Source organism: Zootoca vivipara, chromosome 6, assembly GCF_965207765.1.
Source record: "Zootoca vivipara chromosome 6, rZooViv2.hap1.1, whole genome shotgun sequence".
Taxonomy (NCBI): Eukaryota; Metazoa; Chordata; class Lepidosauria; order Squamata; family Lacertidae; genus Zootoca; species Zootoca vivipara.
Window position 1 is genome coordinate 23173152 of NC_142589.1, and position 21516 is coordinate 23194667.

A 21516-nucleotide genomic window follows, 5' to 3' on the forward strand; every position below is an offset into this window, starting at 1 on the left:
CTCTGCAGAATCCCACATGATTATTATTATTATTTTATGTATTATATTTATTCATATCCCACCTTTTTCCCAGACCAGGATGCAAGGCAGCTTACGTGTATTTAGATATAGTACAAAAAGCTAAAAGCATATGAAAGATAATCTTTGAAACAACAATTAAACTGCAATAGAATTAAAATAATATGAATATATATTTGAAAATACAGAATGTACATTGCATTGAAATGCAGCAAAGGAAGGTGATCCCAGCATGGATCTTTGAAAGCTGCCACATCTTGTCTCCTAGCAGGGAGGGAGAAATGCCTGGTTTTCCAGCAAGGGCATGGAGTGTCAGTGGCCTTCCAAGCAGGGCTGCATTTCCCACCATACTGAACCAATACTGAAATCTCTGTTATGTGTATAGAGAGAACTTAGAGGTCAGTATATATTTCCCCCCCATCTCTCTGCTGAATCAGGCAGAGAGCCATCCAGTCCAGCTTTTGTTCCTAAGAGGGGTGAGCCTCAGGCAGGATGAGAGCATGATACTGTAGCTTTTTCCTTCTACCTAAATACTAGGTGCTCCAGGCAATGACATGCTGTCACTGAACCATGCAGGGGTGCAGCAGGCAGCCTCCCTTGTGGGCACATCCAGCTGGGTCACAGGAGCCCTCAGCTGTTTCTTTTGATCCACAGTGTGCCCCAGCAAACCGTGTGGGTAGTGTTGAGACCCTTTGAGGAAAACACAAGAAAACATTAGTAGAGTGTGGGAAGGAGCCCCCACTCTTGACTCAGTGATGTTTACCTTTGAGTTGAGAAGCAAGCCCTTCCCTTCTGACTGTCAGTGGCCGTGTTGACTTTTGAGCATGTTCTGTTTCTGAAAGCTTGACTGGATTAAATTAGCTCTCAAAATCTTTATGGGATAGAATGTGGGTCAGAGGTGATTACCCCTGCGTGGAGAGAAACAGCCTCCTGAAAGGCTGACTTTTTCAACTCAGTGTTGGGTCTCTGACTGCAGTGGAAAAATCCCACGAATTTCAGCAGGAGTTCATAGAGTTCCAATTCACCATTGTTCTCTTTGAGCTACCAGCTTTTTCCTGGCAACATTGAGGCTAATCTGAGATCTGTAATGAACACCCCTGACCTACCGCAATAAAACTTTTTTTAAAACAACAACAACAACACACACATATGCACATAACCTTCTCTACATTAAAGCTGGGAGAGAATTTAGTTTGCTCCAAATTTTAAAACTGGCATATCTTAATTCACACTTCCCAAACCTAATATACAGATCAGATTGTAATGATCCTGTAGAGTTTGCTAGACGGATCTCTCCTCAAAAAAACATATCAAAATGCATATGAAAAAGGTGTGTGTTAGGATAAAATACCTTTCAAAGCTTGAAATAAAATACTTCATCGCAATATGTATCTAAATACATATTAAATTTTTTGTGTGTGGATTTCTGTTTTTGTTTTGTTTTTTAGAAAATTGCAGATTAATGTGGAAACAGGGCAGGACAGAATTAGGATTAAGCAATGACAAAATTGACAATTGGCATAGTGATCTGTCCATTCCTGCTTTCTGAAATAGGAAGTGATTAAAATGACCCAGCCTGACTTGCCAGTTTGTGGGGTGCCTTGTTGTCGGTAGGGCTTTTCAGCCTTGCAGGTATTAATCAAGTGCTAGGAAGCCAAACCCTTCCTAAATGGAGATGAGCTTCTTGCCTAGCCAGGCTGCGTGCTCTTCTTTCTCAGGGGTGAACTTGGAAAAAGCAAGCTGCCTTTGCTCCCACCCACACGAGCACAGTAAAGAATAATTGCCGCTTGTCTGTCCCTTTCCCAAGGCAAATTCATACCAGAAGTGACAGCTCACCAGCTGCAAGTCACTGGGGTGGACGCCTTTCACAGCTGACTTTAAAATTACATGAACCCTGGGACTTGCCTCTTTCTCTGTCAATGTTTTTTTTAAAAAAAAAAACAACACACAAACGAAATTTATTATCCAAACCGGGCAATTGGCATGGAAGCAACCAGCTGGGCAGGGAGGCAGTATGATTTCACTCCCATCTTCATGTTTTACATCTGTGTTATTTACCTACCACACAATGCAGTTGAGAATGGAGGCATGCAGGATATGTTCCTTTCTTGACATTTTTATTTTAGTGCTTAATCCTCTAGAGATTTTGTTTGTTTGTAGGCGATGTTTATGCTACTATGCTGGAATCAGATAGGCCCCTGTCAAGTCGTAGTTCAAAAGCAAAACAAAAACCAGGAAAAGTATTTCTTTTTGTTTTTGTTGGGGGGACATGTTTGTGTGACAAGGTATTAAGGTTTGCTGTTTACAGTAAAGTTGGCCAGTTATGCAGGGTTTGGAAGTCAATGTTAATTTCAATGTTGATAGATTGCTGATTCATTTGTCCCCTTTTTCATATGGTTGCTGGAGATATGAATTGAAAAAAGCAACACATGGGGACTAAAACCTCAATTAAACCTTAGCTGCTGCTTCAATATAAAGGAGTTGTTTTGTTTAGATGAGCATTTCACTACTTTGAAAACATTTAGATCTTCTCTTCCCCCCTCGCTGACACCTTGATCCAGCAGTGTTGCATTTCCCCCGCTTACATTAATTGGGGTCTAACTGGCCACAATAACCTTCAAAATAGCAAGTTATCTGTTCTAATTTTTGCACTCAGGGGAAAATTGCTGAGCGTTCTAGAATGCGGAATCAGGAGATGACCAACAGTGCTGATCCTGCCTCAGTTGCTAGCACAAAGCCATCCATAGCACACCGAAAACACTGAGTGGTTGCAGAGCAGTTTGGTACATTTATGTGTTAACAAATAAATCTGCCGCCGCCACTGCAAAATTGTTGGGGGTCTTGTGCGGGGGTGGTACAAACCATTTGGGTAGGCCATGGGTTAGCTGCCACTCCCCTACAGAGAATGCAGAGATGTGTGATCTCAGGCCCCAAAGTGGCCCCCAGAATTCTCTTATCAGCCCCTTGGAACTCTCCCCAGGCCACACCCCTCATTGGTCCTGCTCTGCACTCTCCTGACATGCTTTTGCCTGGCTGGAACATGTCCTTGAACTGTGCTAATGCCTCCTGCTTCCGTGGATGGAGGGGTGTGTGTGTTCATGTTCAGACTTCCATGTGACTGGAATGTAGCCTAATGGAGGAAGGTTAAGAGCCACATTGTTTCATCTGGCTTTGCCCAGCAGGGTATTGGATAACTTTGTTTACAGAAAACTCCATGAGAAACACATACACCTGGTGCAACAAACTCTGGCATGACACATTCTGTGACTGAGCCTCCAGCTGTGTTTAATTCCAAATGCGCTCCTTTTGGAGCAGAAGAAGACAATAACATTGCAAGACGGCTTCCACACCTCCCGGGTGTCTTTGCTCCTGCCTTTACCTGTCTCTGGGGTATTTGCTACATAAGAAAGGAAATCATGAACCTGTTAAAATGTTGCCCAAATAGATCTTATGAAGAAGTATTAGACATGCACTGGAGATGAGCTGTCCTTGTGGAGAAATACCAGCAGTTCCCAAATGTTATCAGGCTTGGTGTTAACCAAATAACATCTAATATGTGTGCAGAGAATGCTGTGCTGAGTGTGCCATCTTGTTACAGAGCTGAGAAAGGTTCAGATAAGGGCAACGAGAATTGTCAAGGGATTGTAGCACCTCCTCTATGAGGAAGCGGTTAAGCATTTGATTCTTTTAGTTTGTGGGAGAAGGTTGACATGATGGAGGTGCATAAAATTATGCAATGAGAAGTTGTCTCATAATAAGAATTCAGGATCATATTGTGAAATAAGAACATAAGAAGGGCGTGCTGGATCAAACCAACGGCCAATCTAGCCTAGCATCCTGTTCTCACACTGGCCAACTAGTTGCCCCCAATGGAAACCTGCAAGCGGGATCTGACCACAAGAGCACTCTACCACTGTGTGGCTTTCGCTGTAGAAGCAGAACATAGCCATCATGTCTAGTAGCCATTGATATCCTCCATGAATTTGTCCAACCCTATTTTAAAGGAGATTTGGGCTGTAGATTCAGGACAGACAAAAACAAACTGACTGCCCATTCACACAGTGCAGAAATTTGTACTTCACTGCCATGGGGTGTGCTCATGGGCGTCTTTAAAGAAGGATTAGACCAGGCATCCCCAAACTGCGGCCGTCCAGATGTTTTGGCTTACAACTCCCATGATCCCTAGCTAACAGGACCAGTGGTCGGGGAAGATGGGAATTGTAGTCCGAAACATCTGGAGGGCCAAAGTTTGGAGATGCCTGGATTAGACAAATTAATGGAGGAGGATGTATTATCTGTGATTATTTGCTGCCTGATACTGAATGGCGCCTCCATGTTTTAGAGACAGGGTGCTGCTGAATGGCAGGTCAGCAGTGAAACTAAGGGATGGTGTCCTCAATGCTGCCTAGCGGACTTCAGTGATTTCAGACCTGGCTCCTTCCTTGAATCCAGACATACATCTGGGGGCTCACTTCTTATTTCACTCCCCCACAGTATTTCTGTGGTGCTGGTGTTGTGACCGATCTTAGACCAGGCTGCAACCCAGCTGTGGGTCCCAGGCCCATGAGTTGCTGTGGGACAGCCTGGGGCTCACCAGATGTTTTGGGCTACCACTCCCATCAGCCTTAGCCAGCATAGCTGTATGATGCTGGGGGTGACAGGAGCATGACCCTGCTGACCGAGGCTAATGGGAGTTGTGGTTCCAAACATCTGGAGGGCCCCAGGCTGACTTGGGCCACCCCTCTCAACAGCTGGAATTCTGTATCTGAGGGGGAGGGGGTATCTGGCATTAGCTGTGTTTTTCCTTTTCCAACCAGATGTGTGTCTGGGGAGGGGGAGGACACACACACACACTGTTCTGGAGATCAGTCTTGTTTGCTTTCCATGCTAAGGGATCCGTTTCCTTTCCTTCACATCACAAAGGAGGCTTGAAATTACAGATAATAGCATCTCTTAACAGATGGAACCTGCTGTTTCTCTTTTAAATGTCAAAACTGATTAGGTGCTCTTATTCAATCGCAGAGATGTGGAAAAACCATCCGACTTTACTGTTCCTCATCCATCCCCACCCCCCTGTGTGTGTGTTTTAAGATAGTCATGTGTTCTGGATTGGCTCTTTCCCTCTCTACTCTCTCTCTTCCCCCCCCCCCCCACACACTCTAACGCTTAAAGTTGCAGAGTAGGCTGTTCCATGCATGAATAAAACAGCAGATTCAGGCTGTTAACCTAAAAAAAAGGGAGGGAGTGCATGGGAGCACAAATCTACAACCCAAGTTTCAGTAATTCAAAAACACGCCTGACATTTGCAGCCCGTCAGGCAAATGCACAGAGGGTGGTGGGGTGTGACAGAAGAACAGGTGCTGAAATGAGCAGCCCAGAGTATTCCTAGATGTGGGCCGGGTCTTTGTGTTTCTTGACTTTCGTGGTGGAAGGAAGTGGGCACCAGCCTACAAATTTGACTTAATATGATTTAATAAAATGCCTCCAGCCAGGATTGGTGTGATGTGCTCAAGGCTGAAATGTGCACCCAGCTGTGTGGTGCACACATGCCTTGGGCTGCATTTAGCTTAGGTATACTCTGAGTAAACCACTTGAAATTAATGGGCTGAGAAGGTCCAACACTGAATACAGCACGTCATGAACCTATTCTGAAAGGTTTTGCCACTGCATGCCTTTTTCCTCCAACGCTGTTCATTTTACAAGACACCCTCTTGTTGTCTCTTCCTGGGGTGGTAAAGAGCGACTGCTTGAGAGAAGTTCCTGTGCCCAAAAGAATCCCCCTGTCAGCTACACACTCTCAGTGGGTTATATAACGTGGGTGTCTCTGGAGGAGCATGTTAGATTGACTCCTGGGGTAACACGCCAGTGCTGTTGCAATGAGTCTTAAAATCAGGAATGGTGTGAACCCAGGAAGCGTCTGTGGGTTCAGGCCAAAGGGGGCTCATGTAGTCTCGCATCCTGTTCTCACAGTGGCCAACCAGATGCCTGCCAGCGGCAGGACTTGAGCACAAGAGTCCTCTCCCCTCCTGTCCTTTCCAGCAATGTATTCAGAAGCATTGCTGTTTCCAACCGTGGAGGGAGAGAATAGCGATCATGGTTAGTTACCATTGATAGCCTTATCCTCCACGAATGTCTCCAGTCCTCTTTTCAAATCATCCAAATTGGTGGCCATCACTGCCTCCTGTGGGAGCGAGTTCCATAGTTTAACTAGGATTTGTATGGTGAAGTTATTTCTTTTATCTGTCCTGAATCTTCCAATATTCAGCTTCACTAGTGGATGTCCACTCATGTTGTGAGATAAGGAGGAAAAATTTCTTTCTATCCCTTCTCTGTGCCATAAACTCTCCCCACTCCTCCTCCTGTAATGCCAGAACCCAGGATCATCCAGGGAAATTGTCTGGCAGCACACAAATCATAGTTTAATTTGCAGAATTCACTTTATTCTGGTGTATAAAGTCCTATACAGCTTGGGACCCAAGATACCTGAAAAATTGTCTTGCCTCTTATATACCGAATTGATCACTATGCTCTGCATATGAGGGCATCCTGCAGATGCTATCTTATCAGAAGCTCTGTTCTGCATAGTGCGGGATTCTAGCATTTAGTGTTGTTGCATGTACCCTTTGGAACTCCCCTCTACTTGAATATTAGACAGGCATCATTTCTGCACCTACCAAAAACCTTCCTCATTCAGCAAGCCTTTTAAGCTGAGATCTTTTCCACTCTGCAGCTGTATCTGAATACCGTTTTTTATCACTTGTTCATTGCCCTGGGCTCCTTTGAGAGGAAGGGTGGGAAATACATTAAAAATAAAAATATAGCCCAGACCCAGACCTCCATAGCCTTCATCAATGTGGTGGCCTTATGCGTCTTCAGAGTATGGAGCCTCCATGTTTAGAGGCAGTCAACCTCTGGGTTCTGGTTGCCAAGCAACAGCAGCAAGAGCAGGATGTTGCTTTCAAGCTCCCTTGTGATCTTTGCAGAGGTATCTGATAGATTACTGTGGGAAGCAGGGTGTCGGGGGTAGATGGGTCTGCCTTAGTGGGCCATGAGTCATCCCTGTATTTGAAAACCTCACTTGAGTGATTGCTTGACATCTATTTGCAAAGTCTAAGCCAGCTTTGGATAATCTGTAGGGCACTTAGATGAACAAATTAAAGCACAGAATGTATAGTTGTGCTGGAAAATGGTACCTTTCTGTTAATTTGCCCCCCACCCCGGCTGCTGCCATGGAATAAATGCAAACTAAAAGTTCACAGTTAATGCATTTTTCCCCTTCATGGATCAATGCCTTGTCGTGGCGAAGGGGCTTGAATAACTCAGAGAAGCTATGAGCTATGCCATGCAGGGCCACCCAAGATGGACAGGTCATAGTGGAGAGTTTTGACTAAACGTGATCCACCTGGAGAAGGAACTGGCAAGCCACTCCAGTATCCCTGCCAAGAAAACTCCATGGACAAAGGCAACAGGCATATAAAAGTTATGACGCTGGAAGATGAGCCCCTCAGGTCGGAAGGCGTCCAACATGCTACTGAGGAAGAGCGGAGGACAACTACAAGTAGATTCAGAGCTGATGAAGCGGCTGGGCCAAAGCCGAAAGGACGCTCAGTTGCGGATATGCCTGGAAGCGAAAGGAAAGTCCAATGCTGTAAAGAAAAATATTGCATAGGAACCTGGAATGTAAGAAGCATGAATGGAGGTAAGCTGGATGTGGTCAAAAATGAGATGACAAGAATAAATATCGACATCCTGGGCATCAGTGAACTAAAATGGAAGGGAATGGGCGAATTCAGTTCGGGTGACTATCATATCTACTACTGTGGGCAAGAATCCTGTAGTAGAAATGGAGTGGCCCTCATAGTCAACAAAAGAGTGGCAAAAGCTGTAATGGGATGCAATCTCAAAAATGACAGAATGATCTCGATACGAATCCAAGGCAGACCTTTTAACATCACAGTAATCCAAGTTTATGCACCAACTACCGGTGCTGAAGAAAGTGAAATTGACCAATTCTATGAAGACCTACAACACCTTCTAGAAATGACACCAAAGAAGGATGTTCTTCTCATTACAGGGGATTGGAATGCTAAAGTAGGGAATCAAGAGATAAAAGGAACAACTGGCAAGTTTGGCCTTGGAGTTCAAAATGAAGCAGGGCAAAGGCTAATAGAGTTCTGTCAAGAGAACAAGCTGGTCATCACAAACACTCTCTTCCAACAACACAAGAGACGACTCTACACATGGATATCACCAAATGGGCAGCATCGAAATCAGATTGATTATATTCTCTGCAGCCAAAGATGGAGAAGCTCTATACAGTCAGCAAAAACAAGACCTGGAGCTGACTGTAACTCAGATCATCAGCTTCTTATAGCAAAATTCCAGCTTAAACTGAAGAAAGTAGGAAAAACCACTGGGCCAGTAAGATACAATCTGAATCAAATCCCTTATGAATACACAGTGGAAGTGAGGAACAGGTTTAAGGATTTAGATTTGGTGGACAGAGTGCCTGAAGAACTATGGATGGAGGCTTGTAACATTATACAGGAGGCAGCAACGAAAACCATCCCAAGGAAAAGGAAATGCAAGAAAGCAAAATGGCTGTCCAACGAGGCCTTACAAATAGCGGAGGAGAGGAGGCAAGCAAAATGCAAGGGAGATAGGGAAAGATACAGGAAACTGAATGCAGATTTCCAAAATACAGCAAGGAGAGACAAGAGGGTCTTCTTAAATGAGCAATGCAAAGAAATAGAGGAAAAGAATAGAATGGGGAAAACCAGAGATCTGTTCAAGAAAATTGGAGATATGAAAGGAACATTTCGTACAAAGATTACCATAATAAAGGACAAAAGTGGTAAGGACCTAACAGAAGCAGAAGACATCAAGAAGAGGTGGCAGGAATACACAGAGGAATTATACCAGAAAGATATGGAGGTCTCGTACACCCCAGGTAGTGTGGTTGCTGACCTTGAGCCAGACATCTTGGAGAGTGAAGTCAAATGGGCCTTAGAAAGCACTGCTAATAACAAGGCCAGTGGAAGTGATGATATCCCAGCTGAACTATTTAAAATTTTAAAAGATGATGCTGTTAAGATGCTACACCCAATATGCCAGCAAGTTTGGAAAACTCAGCAATGGCCAGAGGATTGGAGAAGATCAGTCTACATCCCAATTCCAAAGAAGGGCAGTGCCAAAGAATGCTCCAACTACCGTACAATTGCGCTCATTTCACACGCTAGCAAGGTTATGCTTAAAATTCTACAAGGCAGGCTTAGGCAGTATGTGGACCGAGAACTCCCAGAAGTGCAAGCTGGATTTCGAAAGGGCAGAGGAACCAGAGACCAAATAGCAAACATGCGCTGGATTATGGAGAAAGCTAGAGAGTTCCAGAAAAACGTCTACTTCTGCTTCATTGACTATGCAAAAGCCTTTGACTGTGTCGACCACAGCAAACTTTGGCAAGTTCTTAAAGAAATGGGAGTGCCTGATCACCTCATCTGTCTCCTGAGAAATCTCTATGTGGGACAAGAAGCTACAGTTAGAACTGGATATGGAACAACTGATTGGTTCAAAATTGGGAAAGGAGTACGACAAGGTTGTATATTGTCTCCCTGCTTATTTAACTTATATGCAGAATTCATCATGCGAAAGGCTGGACTAGATGAATCCCAAGCCGGAATTAAGATTGCCGGAAGAAATATCAACAACCTCAGATATGCAGATGACACAACCTTGATGGCAGAAAGCGAGGAGGAATTAAAGAACCTTTTAATGAGGGTGAAAGAGGAGAGTGCAAAATATGGTCTGAAGCTCAACATCAAAAAAACCAAGATCATGGCCACTGGTCCCATCACCTCCTGGCAAATAGAAGGGGAAGAAATGGAGGCAGTGAGAGATTTTACTTTCTTGGGCTCCTTGATCACTGCAGATGGTGACAGCAGTCACGAAATTAAAAGACGCCTGCTTCTTGGGAGAAAAGCAATGACAAACCTAGACAGCATCTTAAAAAGCAGAGACATCACCTTGCCGACAAAGGTCCGTATAGTTAAAGCTATGGTTTTCCCAGTAGTGATGTATGGAAGTGAGAGCTGGACCATAAAGAAGGCTGATCGCTGAAGAATTGATGCTTTTGAATTATGGTGCTGGAGGAGACTCTTGAGAGTCCCATGGACTGCAAGAAGATCAAACCTATCCATTCTTAAGGAAATCAGCCCTGATTGCTCCCTGGAAGGACAGATCGTGAAGCTGAGGCTCCAATACTTTGGCCACCTCATGAGAAGAGAAGAATCCTTGGAAAAGACCCTGATGTTGGGAAAGATTGAGGGCACTAGGAGAAGGGGACGACAGAGGACAAGATGGTTGGACAGTGTTCTCGAAGCTACGAACATGAGTTTGACCAAACTACGGGAGGCAGTGCAAGACAGGAGTGCCTGGCGTGCTATGGTCCATGGGGTCACGAAGAGTCGGACACGACTAAACAACTAAACAACAACAAATGCATTTTTGGCTTCATTTAATTGGTGAAAATGGGTTTATCCCACATTTCCATTTTGCTTGTTTATGTTTTGTTTTTAATGATCAAGGTGACTTATGACACACTTAATATGTGCATCTGAACAAAATAATAGAAGCAAATATTACAGAACAAGAGATTTGTCATGGCAGATACAGTAAATATAAAATCAGGAGGGGTGTGTGTTGGTCCCTAAGATGCTCCAAAAATCTACAGCCAAATGGGACCAAGCTAAATGGGTGAAAATTATGCCACACTTTCAGTAGATATGGGTTTTTGTAACAACAACAACAACAACAACAACAACAACAACAACAACAACAACAACTGTTAAAATTTAATTACTTTTTAATAATTCTCTTTTATGTGTGTTTTTAGATTTTTGCATTTTACCTGTGTTGTTTCAGTCCATGTGAGCCACCTTGAAACGTGGTCTGGGGGGAAAGGCAGGCTCTCTCTCTCTCTCTCTCTCTCTCTCTCTCCACTCTAAAGTTCTCCAAAACTCTTGATCAGGCAAAGCAGCAGCAGCAAAGAGAGAGAGGGTGGGTCTGAAATAGGCTGAATGTTGTAGCCATCAGGTCAGCTTGTAGAGGCTTGGGTTCCCAGGGGGAGACTGCAGGCTGAATCATTCCCCCCACTGCTCCCGTGTACTGTATCCCCAGTACTGTGGGGGATACAAAAGCAATGGATGTTTCCCATTGTGTGTGTGTAAGGGACCATGGTTTACTGGTACATCTGGAACAAGCAAACCACAGTCAAGGCAGTTCTGTGGCCTCTCTGCTTAGAAGATGACGGGTAGGTCTTGTCAGCATGTTTGTGATGTGTTAAGCAGGGTAGGACACTAACCCATGATCATCACTGGGCTGCTGCCACAGCCGAGCTGTGAATTGAACACAGATTCCCCCATATCATACGGTAGAACTGTAGAATTGGGACCCTAGGGTCATCTATCCCCTATCCCTGCAATGCAGGAATCACAGCTAAAGAATCCCTAGCACACAGCTATCCAACCTCTGCTTTAAAAGTTTTAAATGTGCTTCCATGTGAAAGCCCTACAAATATTTGAAGCGGGCTATCGTATCACCTCTCGAAATGAGCTTTGTATCCACTGAACTTTAGCTAACTTTTAAGCGCCCACATGCAGTTTGCAGATTATAATGCTACTTCTGACGTCTTGCTCCATCACCCTCATGTTAATAATTGCTTGGGACTGGCCCATGGATTTGACATCACAATGACATGAAACACATTTGGCATCTCTGACAAGGATCAGTTTTGCAATCTTGCCTGGTTGTGCGGCTCCTGCAGTGTGACAGGCCCTGCCATTTCCCGGTGATGCCCATGAAAAGATGCCCAGAGCTGCTTCTCAGGAATTTGCTGACTCGCTGCCAGCGCTTTCCTTGCCCCAGCACTGGACAAGATCTTTGTCTTTGGAAAAAAAAGAAGTTATAAATAAATAGAAAGCTACCCAAGCTGGAGTTGCCCTCTTACAGCTTGTGTTATTTTATAGTGTTTATAGTGCCTGTAGCTTCTAAGTCAAGCTCTGTTCTACTGGTTTTTATCTAGTACAAATGATGACATCAAACTGGAAATTGAAAAACAAACCTGCTTTAATTGGTAAAAGTTCATCTTGTCATCAGGATCCAAACAACTTGCAGAACTTTTTTGGTGCGGGGGGGGGGGGGTGCAGTAAAAAGTACAGCTTTTTTCCACCCTAGATAGCTGCAGACAGTACTCTTAACAGCTTCGAGCTGCCAAACTCCACTTGGCACCTAGCACCCTTCCCTGCTCCCCCAGCTGGCTCATTGCTGGACCTCTTGCACATACCTAAAGTGCTGCTGTGCATGGCACTGACATGACTTCCAAAGTTACTGGTTTTACCCTTGGTAAAAGACTTGCTTTGAACAGACAAATCCTGGTGTGGAGGAGGATTTGCTGCTAGCCACAATGGCTATTCTCTTCCTCCATAGTCAGAGGCGGCAATGCACCTGAATGCTGGTTGATGGAAGCCAAAGAAGGGAAGAGGACTCTTCCATTCAGATGCTGCTTGTGAGTTTCCTAATCGGGCATCTGGTCGGCCACTGTGAAAACAGGATGCTGGACTAGATGGACCCCCTTTGGCGTGATCCAGCAGACTCTTCCGATGTCCTTATAGGACCTAAACATTCAAGAAGCATGGAATTCCTCCTTGGGACCTTGCTATGTAAAGGGGAGCTGCTTGACCTCCATGAACCCACATGAGGTGCCATAAGAGAGACTCCCTGAGCTCATCTTGTGTGATTCCCTGCATCAAAAGTGCTGCTTGGCATTCTGGCCCCTCACCTGCCCTTTCTGCCTTCTGTTGGAGAACCTGGTCGATTTATTGATTTCATAAAATTTATATACTGCGTTGTTAGTAGCGAATAAAAAGAGTGGTTTACAAAAAGAATAAAACAGCTAGATTATTAATAAAGGCAATAACATCTTTTTTAAAAAAATAAAAACTAGCAACAAACTAAAAAGACATCTGCATTCTAAATATCTGGGTAGGCTTGTCTAAACCAAAAAACATTTAGCAGGCACCAAGAAGAGTACAGTGAAACCGCCTGCATGGTGTCAATAGGCTAGGAGTTCCAAAGTACAGGTGCTGCTATGCCAAAAAGATTGATTTCTTACAAAAGCGGAACAGGTGATGCTCCTAAAAATGCCAGTTCTGCAGATTGAAGTGGTCGAGTGAGCATATATAGGGTAAGACCAGGCATCCCCAAACTGCGGCCCTCCAGATGTTTTGGCCTACAACTCCCATGATCCCTAGCTAACAGGACCAGTGGTTGGGGAAGATGGGAATTGTAGTCCAAAACATCTGGAGGGCCAAAGTTTGGGGATGCCTGGGTAAGACAATCTTGCAGGTGTAGACTGGTCCCACGTTATTCAGGGCTTAGTATCCCAATAAAGGTAAAGGGGCCCCTGACCATCAGGCCCAGTCGTGTCCGACTCTGGGGTTGCAGCGCTCATCTCGCTCTATAGGCCGAGGGAGCCGGTGTTTGTCCGCAGACAGCTTCTGGGTCATGTGGCCAGCATGACAAAGCTGCTTCTGGCAAACCAGAGCAGCGCACGGAAACGCCATTTATCTTCCCGCCAGAGCGGTCCCTATTTATCTACTTGCACTTTGATGTGCTTTCGAACTGCTAGGTGGGCAGGAGCTGGGACCGAGCAACGGGAGCTCACCCCGTTGCAGGGATTCGAACCGCCGACCTTCTGATCAGCAAGCTCTAGACTCTGTGGTTTAACCCACAGCGCCACCTGTGTCTTAGTATCCCAACCTTAAACTTGGCCCGGAAGCAAATCTGCAAACGGTGCAGATCTCTGAGCAGAGGTGTGGACAAATCTTTATTTCTGTCAGCAATTGTGCGACAGCATTCTGCACGAACTGCAGCTTCTGGATCTGATGCAAGGGAAGCCCCACATAGAGTCCACTGCAGTAACCCAGTCTTGAAGGTAACCCAGGCATGAACTACTGTGGGCCAAGCTTGATGAACTCCTCTGTGTCTTGCAGGCAGCGTGATCACAATTTCTGGGCGCATGACCTTCACGAGCAATAAGTCCATGGAGATCGAGGTCTTTGTGGATGCTGACCCCTTTGTGGACGAGTCTCAGGAGCGGTATCGGGCTGTCAGTGCATTCTTCACCTATGTGTCCCTAAGCAATGAGGGGAGGCCGCTCCCTGTCCCACAGCTGGTGGTAAGCCTTATGTGTCCCCCCTCCCATCTTTTGGTCCTGCAGAACTTGGCTAGGAGCCCTTCTCTCTCCCCACCCCCCATTTTGGCACATGTTCCTAGATGACTTCAGAGATGTTAAGCATCCTGGGAGACTCTGCACTCGGCTGTTGGTGAGAAGCATTTGAAAGCAAACACAGAACCCTCCTGCTTAGCCGTTTCCAGCTGCATTTCAATGTATTGTTTAAACAAAACACGCAGCATTGTGAACGCCCTCCAGGGTTGTGTTTTCCCTCTCTGCTTCCAGGGTGGAGAGGTCACATGGATTCAAGTTTCTCGTTTGTCAGAGATGATGTGTCTTACGCAGTTGAGCTCTTTATGCAATGTCCCTGGGGCTTTTTTGTGTTCCGTCCAGCAAAATCTTGTTCTCTTAATTCAGCATGGGGGGAAAAAAGAGTGAAGAAGCTGCTTAAATTAGGCTGAAGACACATTTTGTTTTGTTTTTTCAGAGAGCTAAAAGTGGTTTGAAAGAGAGATCTACTGCTCATGATGTGTGTATGGATGGGGGGGGTCCATCTTGGTTTTGCCCTTGACCAAATGGGCTTGACAGGTTTTTGTGGGGGTTTTTTGTTTGTTTTTGTTTTAAAGCAACCTGCCAAACCTATTTGGCTAGAGAAAGCAGCTGAACAAAAAAGATGTGTGTGTGTGTGTGTGTGTGTGTGAGAGAGAGAGAGAGAGAGAGAAATCCCCCCTCAAACGATTTTCACATCTCTAAAATTATTTCTCCAGTCCTTTACCATAACTGCATGTTGGTACCTAAGCAAGTGTAGCTTCCCACACCTACTTCTGCCAACCTAATACAATTATGAGGGCAGAAGGGGCATTTCTAGGGAAGGAGGCGTGCATAATCTCTCCTGGGCCCATCAATTCTTCCCAACGGTTGCCGCAGCTCCACCTCTTGACTGCTTTCCCCTCCACTGAGTTTACATCTCTTTCCAGTCAGAGCCTGGCCTAGACAGGGAGGGGGTCATTTTTTTAAAAAGTGGGCTGGCGGAGCATTTGTGGGTGAGAATCGGCTGAGAAAGGGTTAAACATCCTACCCGCTTCTCCACTGGACCACCACCATTTATCCCACTCATACACATGCCTCCTTGCGGAACATACAGGGCTGGCAACCCTGTATATTTTTCTCTGTCCACCCTTAGTGTCTCCAAAGAGTACCCTTAAAACCCATGATGAGAAAACACCTAGCTGTTTCTACAGTGTTTGTCCCATTATTGTCTCTTGAAATATTTTTTAATTATAAGCATTAAGGTAGGATTGATGCATAATTTGGAGCCAAACGGCCTCCAGCTTCTATCGATGTTTGAACATCACCTCTTCCTCTCCCCCCCCCCCAAAAAAAGTCTTCCTGGCTTACTTTTCCTACCAACTATTGTCAGTCCTGCTTCCTTTTATTGCCTATTTTTAGCTGTCTTCACTCAGCCGCTCTTTTGCTGAGAGAGAAACAGCTGAGTGAGAGAGTTGTTCCTCGATTAATATGTTACGCCTTGTTGATTTCCTACGGCACTCAACTCCCCCCCCCTCCAGTGTTTCAAAGCATTTAGTCGATTCGGCTTCGTTTTGCTATCAGAGTAGAGTTTATATAATTTGTTCTTAACATTAAACAAAACACACAGATACAGCACCCCACTTAAATTTCTTGGTGCTAGTAAATGGGGGGGGCATTCCCCCCCGAATGTGCTTCTTTATTTCTGGAGCTTGTTATTGCCTTCATGGAATTTAAAGTCAGCTCAGCTCCACTTCATGTAACTTTCCATTCTTGTAAGGCTGTTGGCGGGGCCAAGGCTTTGATTTATTTCTTGTGTATTTCATAGAATCGCAGCACTGGAAGGAACCACAAGGGTCGTTTAGCCCAACCCCCTGCAATGCAGGAATCACAGCTAAAGTATCCCTGACAGGTGGCCATCCAACCTCTGTTTAAAATCCTCCAATGAAGGAGAGACCACCTCCTTCCAAGGGAGTCCTTTCCACTGTCAAACAGCTCTTGCCATCAGAGAGTTCTTCCTAATGTTTAGTTGGACTCTCTTGTAATTTGGATCCATTGATTTGGGTCCTACCCTCTAGAGCAGCAGAAAACAGGCCTGCTCCATCTTCCATGTGGCATCCCTTCAGGTATTTGAAGATGGCTATAATATCACCTCTCAGTCTCCACTTCTCCAGGCTAAACATACCTAGCTCCCTCAACTGTTCCTCATCAGGCTTGCTTTCTAGACCCCTGATCATCTTGGTTGGCCTCTCTGCACAACTTCCAGCTTGTCAATATCCCTCTGCAACTGTGGTGCTCAGAAGTGGACACAGGGCTCTAGGTGGGGTATGATCAGGGCAGAGTAGAGCACCAGGCTTTTTTTGATGTATCCTAAAATTTATATATTTATTTGCCATGTTCCAAACCACAGCTTACATCAACAAAAGGAATAACATCTTAAAACGGCCACAACAATTGCATAGCAAGGCAGCTGAAAGTATGTTATCAGCCAGCTGGGAAAGCAATTACCCTGTTTCTCCGAAAATAAGACGTAGCCATAAAATAAGCCGTAGCAGGATTTTTAAGCCTTCAAGGAATATAAGCCATACCCCGAAAATAAGACATAGTAATAGGCACGGCAGCAGTGCCGGCCGCAGCAGCAGGAGGAGGAAAAAAATAAGACATCCCCTGAAAATAAGCTTTAGTGTTTGTTTGTTTGTTTTTGAGGAAAAATAAATATAAGACGGTGTCTTATTTTCAGAGAAACACGGTATTCTCCGTAGGAACCCTAATGGGAGCATTAACACCCCAACATATCTTGCTTCTTCCCCATTAGGGTTCTAGGGGAGCCCCAAGTCACATATTTTGGTCCCTCCAGCACAGAGAAGGCCTGCCTCCTGTCTCTCCAGCTTCTAGCATCAGCCAAACTGAAACACACAACTCCCTGGCTAGCATTGTGTTGTGTTTCCCTAAAGTAACTATTTATTTGTTTATTTATTTACTTATTTATTTAAAAAGTTTACATACTGCTTAAGTACAAACATCTCTGGGCGGTGTACAAAAATCATGACACAGAAAAGGTTAAAAATCAGGTTAAAACTATAAAATCAGACCTCAGTTAAAATGCCTGCTGGAATAAAGTCTTCAGTGAGTCCCAGAAGTTCAGAAGCAAAGGGTGCCTGAGTGACATGGCTAAAACTTTAAGTTATATCCCTGACACCTGCAATAGACCAGCTGGGAAGTTCTCTCTCTCTCTCTCTCTCTGGCCTTGGACAGCTGCTGCCAGAGTGGACAAAGCGGGAGCTGGATGGATGCAATGGAACCTGACTCGGAGGAAGGTGGCTTCACTGTATGTTAATGTTTTCCAGGGTTCTGTTCTGCCTCTGCTCTAAGCCGCTGTATTCCCTCGAGCCAGAATTAAATTTCTGGCAAACAGGCTCTCCACCCCATGCTGAGCAATGCGGAGATGCTAATCTTCTTGGATTGCAGTGTTCCGATTTCCTTGAGCTGATGTGTTTGTCTTTGAGGCTGGTCCGTTGTGCAGTTTCCAGGCGAAGGTCTCTCATCCCAGGCTCCCCGCTGCTGTGGCATCCAGGGGGCACATTGAGGGCCGCCTCGCATTGCCAAACCAAACGGGGCTCCTCCTGCTTGCCGCTCAGTGCTTCTGCAAAGCAGAACTGCCTCAGGCTGCAGAGAATCATAGAATTTTAGAGCTGGAAGGAACCCCAAGGGTCATCTGGCCCAAACTCCCCTAAGCACGGGTAGTTTCCTAAGACTATTTCCCATCACCACCACTTCTAACCAGAGGTTCAGCTGCCCTAACACCTAGTTAATGAGAATCCAGATCTTCCATTGATCTGCTGTGCCCACATACTGCTGGTGGGCCTGATTGAGGGCAGCGAGCCCTGAGAGGCAAATTAAATGTTGAGTCCTAGAATGTAGGTGTCCAAAGGATGACTTCACGGCCTGTGTAGCCAATTCCTTGTCCCTTGGGGCAGGGTTCCAAAGCTACCTTTGGCTAAGAGACTGAGCCCCCTAGTTCAACTCTTGCCTTGCCCATGAGCTCCCTAGAACGCCATGCAAAAGCCCCTCTGGTGTGGATTTCTGCACCCAGCTATTGGCAACTCAGATGCCTCTGGAAAGACCAGGAAGCAGGAAATGAAGGCAACAGCTGTCTCTCCCGCCCTCCGCAGCATCGGATATTCTGTGGCCTCTGAACCCAACAGCCATTTATCGATCTCCCTCTCTAGATTTGTCTGATTCCCTTTAATATTTTAGACTGTTTTGATGTCTAAATTAGCAGCTGTCACCCCGTCTCATGAATAATATTGGCCTATCTTGCTAGGAAATTGTTAGGCAAACTGTGAGGTTATGAAATTTAGCACATCGTCAGTTTCAGTATTAATATGAGTGCCTGTCTGCTGTCTCCACCCACATTCCGCCTTGAGACTGACACAGTGGAGGCTCCCTCCCTTGATCCAACATCAGCCCAACCACCCAGGCCATTCCATTCTCTAGCCCAGGGGTGGGCAAAGTTGTACCCTCCAGATGTTGGAGCTGCCAGAATGTGGGTCTGGCCTAATCCACACTCACAAAGTTGGTTGGCCTGTTAAGAATTTGCCGGTCAGCTATTCCGCAGGCGTGGTTTGAAATCTAAGCTGAACAAACACATCTCTAAACTTGGGAGGGGGGAGGCAAAGTTGGACCTGGGACCTCATGCACCCAACCAGCTCAGCTGCGGAGCCATGCTTCCAGCCCCTAATCCCAAGAGGAAATCTTGAAGGATTCAATGACTGCTTGAAATAGGGAGAGGACAGGCCCAGGTTTGCTAGCTAACTTTGGGTCAGCCCCACTCCTGTCCCCCAGGGTTGTTTGGCTTCAATAGGTATAATCTCAGCAGGAGGCAGTAGTGTTAAATAAAGGAAGGATCCTCTTCCGAATTCCAGGCCTGAGCTTTGAGGCCTGGCACTGATTAACCACAAATTGTGCTGGAGGAATGCTGGCTTGAGTTTACTTCTGCAGGGGATGGTTGGGTGTGTCGGAATTTTAGCTGCAGTTGCTTATGGGGGGTAGTTCCTTTCCTGCCATTTTTCGTCTTAAAATACCGCATGCTCTCTCTAGGTCAGCTCTGGGTCTTCTGGGGGTGGGGAGAGAAACGGCCTCCAGGCAGTTGCAATGCAAGGGGCTGTGGTGACTTTTTTAGTTTGGTCTCCTGTGGTGGGGTGGGGCTTGGCAGGCATGGGGCAAAGCTGGCAGGAATTCTTGAAGCTGTGTGGCCGTTTTGCATTTTAACTGGGTAAATTTCAGCAGGGGGCAGAGGGAGGCGTGCTGCTGCTGAACTGTGCTGTATGAGGCTGGGTTACCAGGAAATCCCAGGTTCAAATGTCACTTGCTGGGTGACCACCCACCCACCTGTAATATTCCGAAACGGGGCTTACCTTCTGATGCTGGGAAGAGTTAATGCAGGCCAAGGTTCATATTAGACACAGTTGCATGGAACTTACTCCAACCTTTGTTGATGGAAAGCAGTCCCAAGAAGCTGCAAATTCCAGGAGGGGGCTGCTGGACCTTTTCCTGCCCCTCCAAGCTCTTGTCACCCGCGCCCCTCCCCCACTTTGCAGGTGCCTATAGCAGTGTTGTTTGTTGAGCCAATTGTGAGCACAGTGACCATAGTACTATTAAATTAAATATCCATGTAAATGGCCAAGTACCAAGACAATCCAGCACAGTCACGTTTGATTTCAAAGAAGTCCTCAGAACGAGGAGATTGGTAGAAAGGAGTGTGTAATGCAAATCAGGAAAGGTACCACAAGCGCAAGCGCAGTGCGGTTAATGGGCAGAGTCAAAGGATCTATTAGAGGCAAGGAGGCTTCCTTCAAAAAGCAGAAGTCTTGTCCAAATGGAGAGAACTTTGGCAAAAGAAGTGCAAGCAGACAGCAAGGGATGCTAAAAAGGGAATTGGGGGCATGTTGCTAAAAGCATTATGTTTAATAACAGCAACAGGAAGTTCTTTAAATACAGTAGTAGCAGGAGACTGTCATCTGTGGAGGTGCTTCAACAGGAGGCTGGGCTGAATGGGCCACTGGGATGTCCCAGCAGGCTCTTCTCATGTTCTTACATCAAGTTGGGGAATTGCTCTTAGGGGAAAGGGGTTAAGCAGCACCACCACCACCAGGGCCCTGCTCTGTATCGCTGCAGGCTTCCATGACAAACGATCCCATCAGCCAGAGCCATGCTGGCTGGGGTGGATGGCAGTTAAGATAACAGTACAGAGTTCAGCTGGAGAGTCTGTAGTGCTGGCTGAATTAACTGTTAAATGTTAGCATTCTAAAACAGTGTGGTCAAGGTCCCCAAAGTGAGTGATTCCTGCAGGTTGGCATGGTTTCCATAATGGGGGAAGGAAATCCTCGGAGAGTCACAGTGTTCCTCACCACCAGGATGGGAGACCCCTCAGAGTGAAAGGGGCAGAGGAGGAAGAGCAATCGGGGTGAAAGGTGGGCAAGTTTGGGAAGGAGGCTTGGGAAAGCCTGGCAGTTGGATCTTACCGAGAGCCAGCGTGGTGTAGTGGTTAGTGTGTCGGCCTAGGACCCAGGAGAGACCAGGGTTCAAATCTGCCGCTCGGCCATGAAGCTCGCTGGGTGACCTTGGGCCAGTTACCACCTCTCAGCCTACCTCACAGGGTTGCCGTGAGGATTAGATGAGCAGGGGGAGAACCACGTGGCACCACCTTGAGCTCCATGGAGGAAAAGGTGGAATATAAATGCAATAAATAAAATAAAATCCCATCTGTTCCAGCTCTGGCTTTGCTGTGGTGGCCAACCAGATACATCTTGGAAGCTCCTGAGTGAAATATATATGTTTTGGGGTGTGGGGGGCAAGGGACTTATCCAGCAATGCAGGGCCAAATATCTTTCCTTCCAGCTGGAAGATATGTGTAACTACTTGGCAGCAGATAAACACAGAGGACTTACTTGGAAGGGAGTGATTCATTACTGCCACCACTCTTCCTGGGGGAATCGTCCTGCCAGGCTGGTGCATAATAACCACTGTGATCCAGAAACATCCCCTGGCTGCCTCCGACTAAACCACCAAGGAGCCTGCCAGCCACCTGGAGTGTGCCTTTTTACAAATGATTAAGTACCTGGGTTCAGCCACAAGTCCTCTGCGTGTAAAACACGTCCCTGCATATGGGATTGCCGCATCAGTTGGCAGGTGTGCCAGGAATGTCCTTGTCTCTGATGTACAATGGAGAATTGGAAAAC

General features: G+C 46.0%; 1 protein-coding gene across 2 annotated transcripts in view; it reads left to right on the forward strand.

The window, feature by feature from the left end:
- Window positions 1-21516, forward strand: part of ACOT7 (acyl-CoA thioesterase 7) — a 68144-nt gene that overhangs the window by 42863 nt on the left and 3765 nt on the right. For both annotated transcript variants that reach the window (XM_035119371.3, XM_088671782.1), the window contains exon 8: window positions 14067-14251. In XM_035119371.3, the coding sequence (XP_034975262.1) occupies window positions 14067-14251 (185 nt within the window). The remainder of the gene's footprint in view (window positions 1-14066; window positions 14252-21516) is intronic.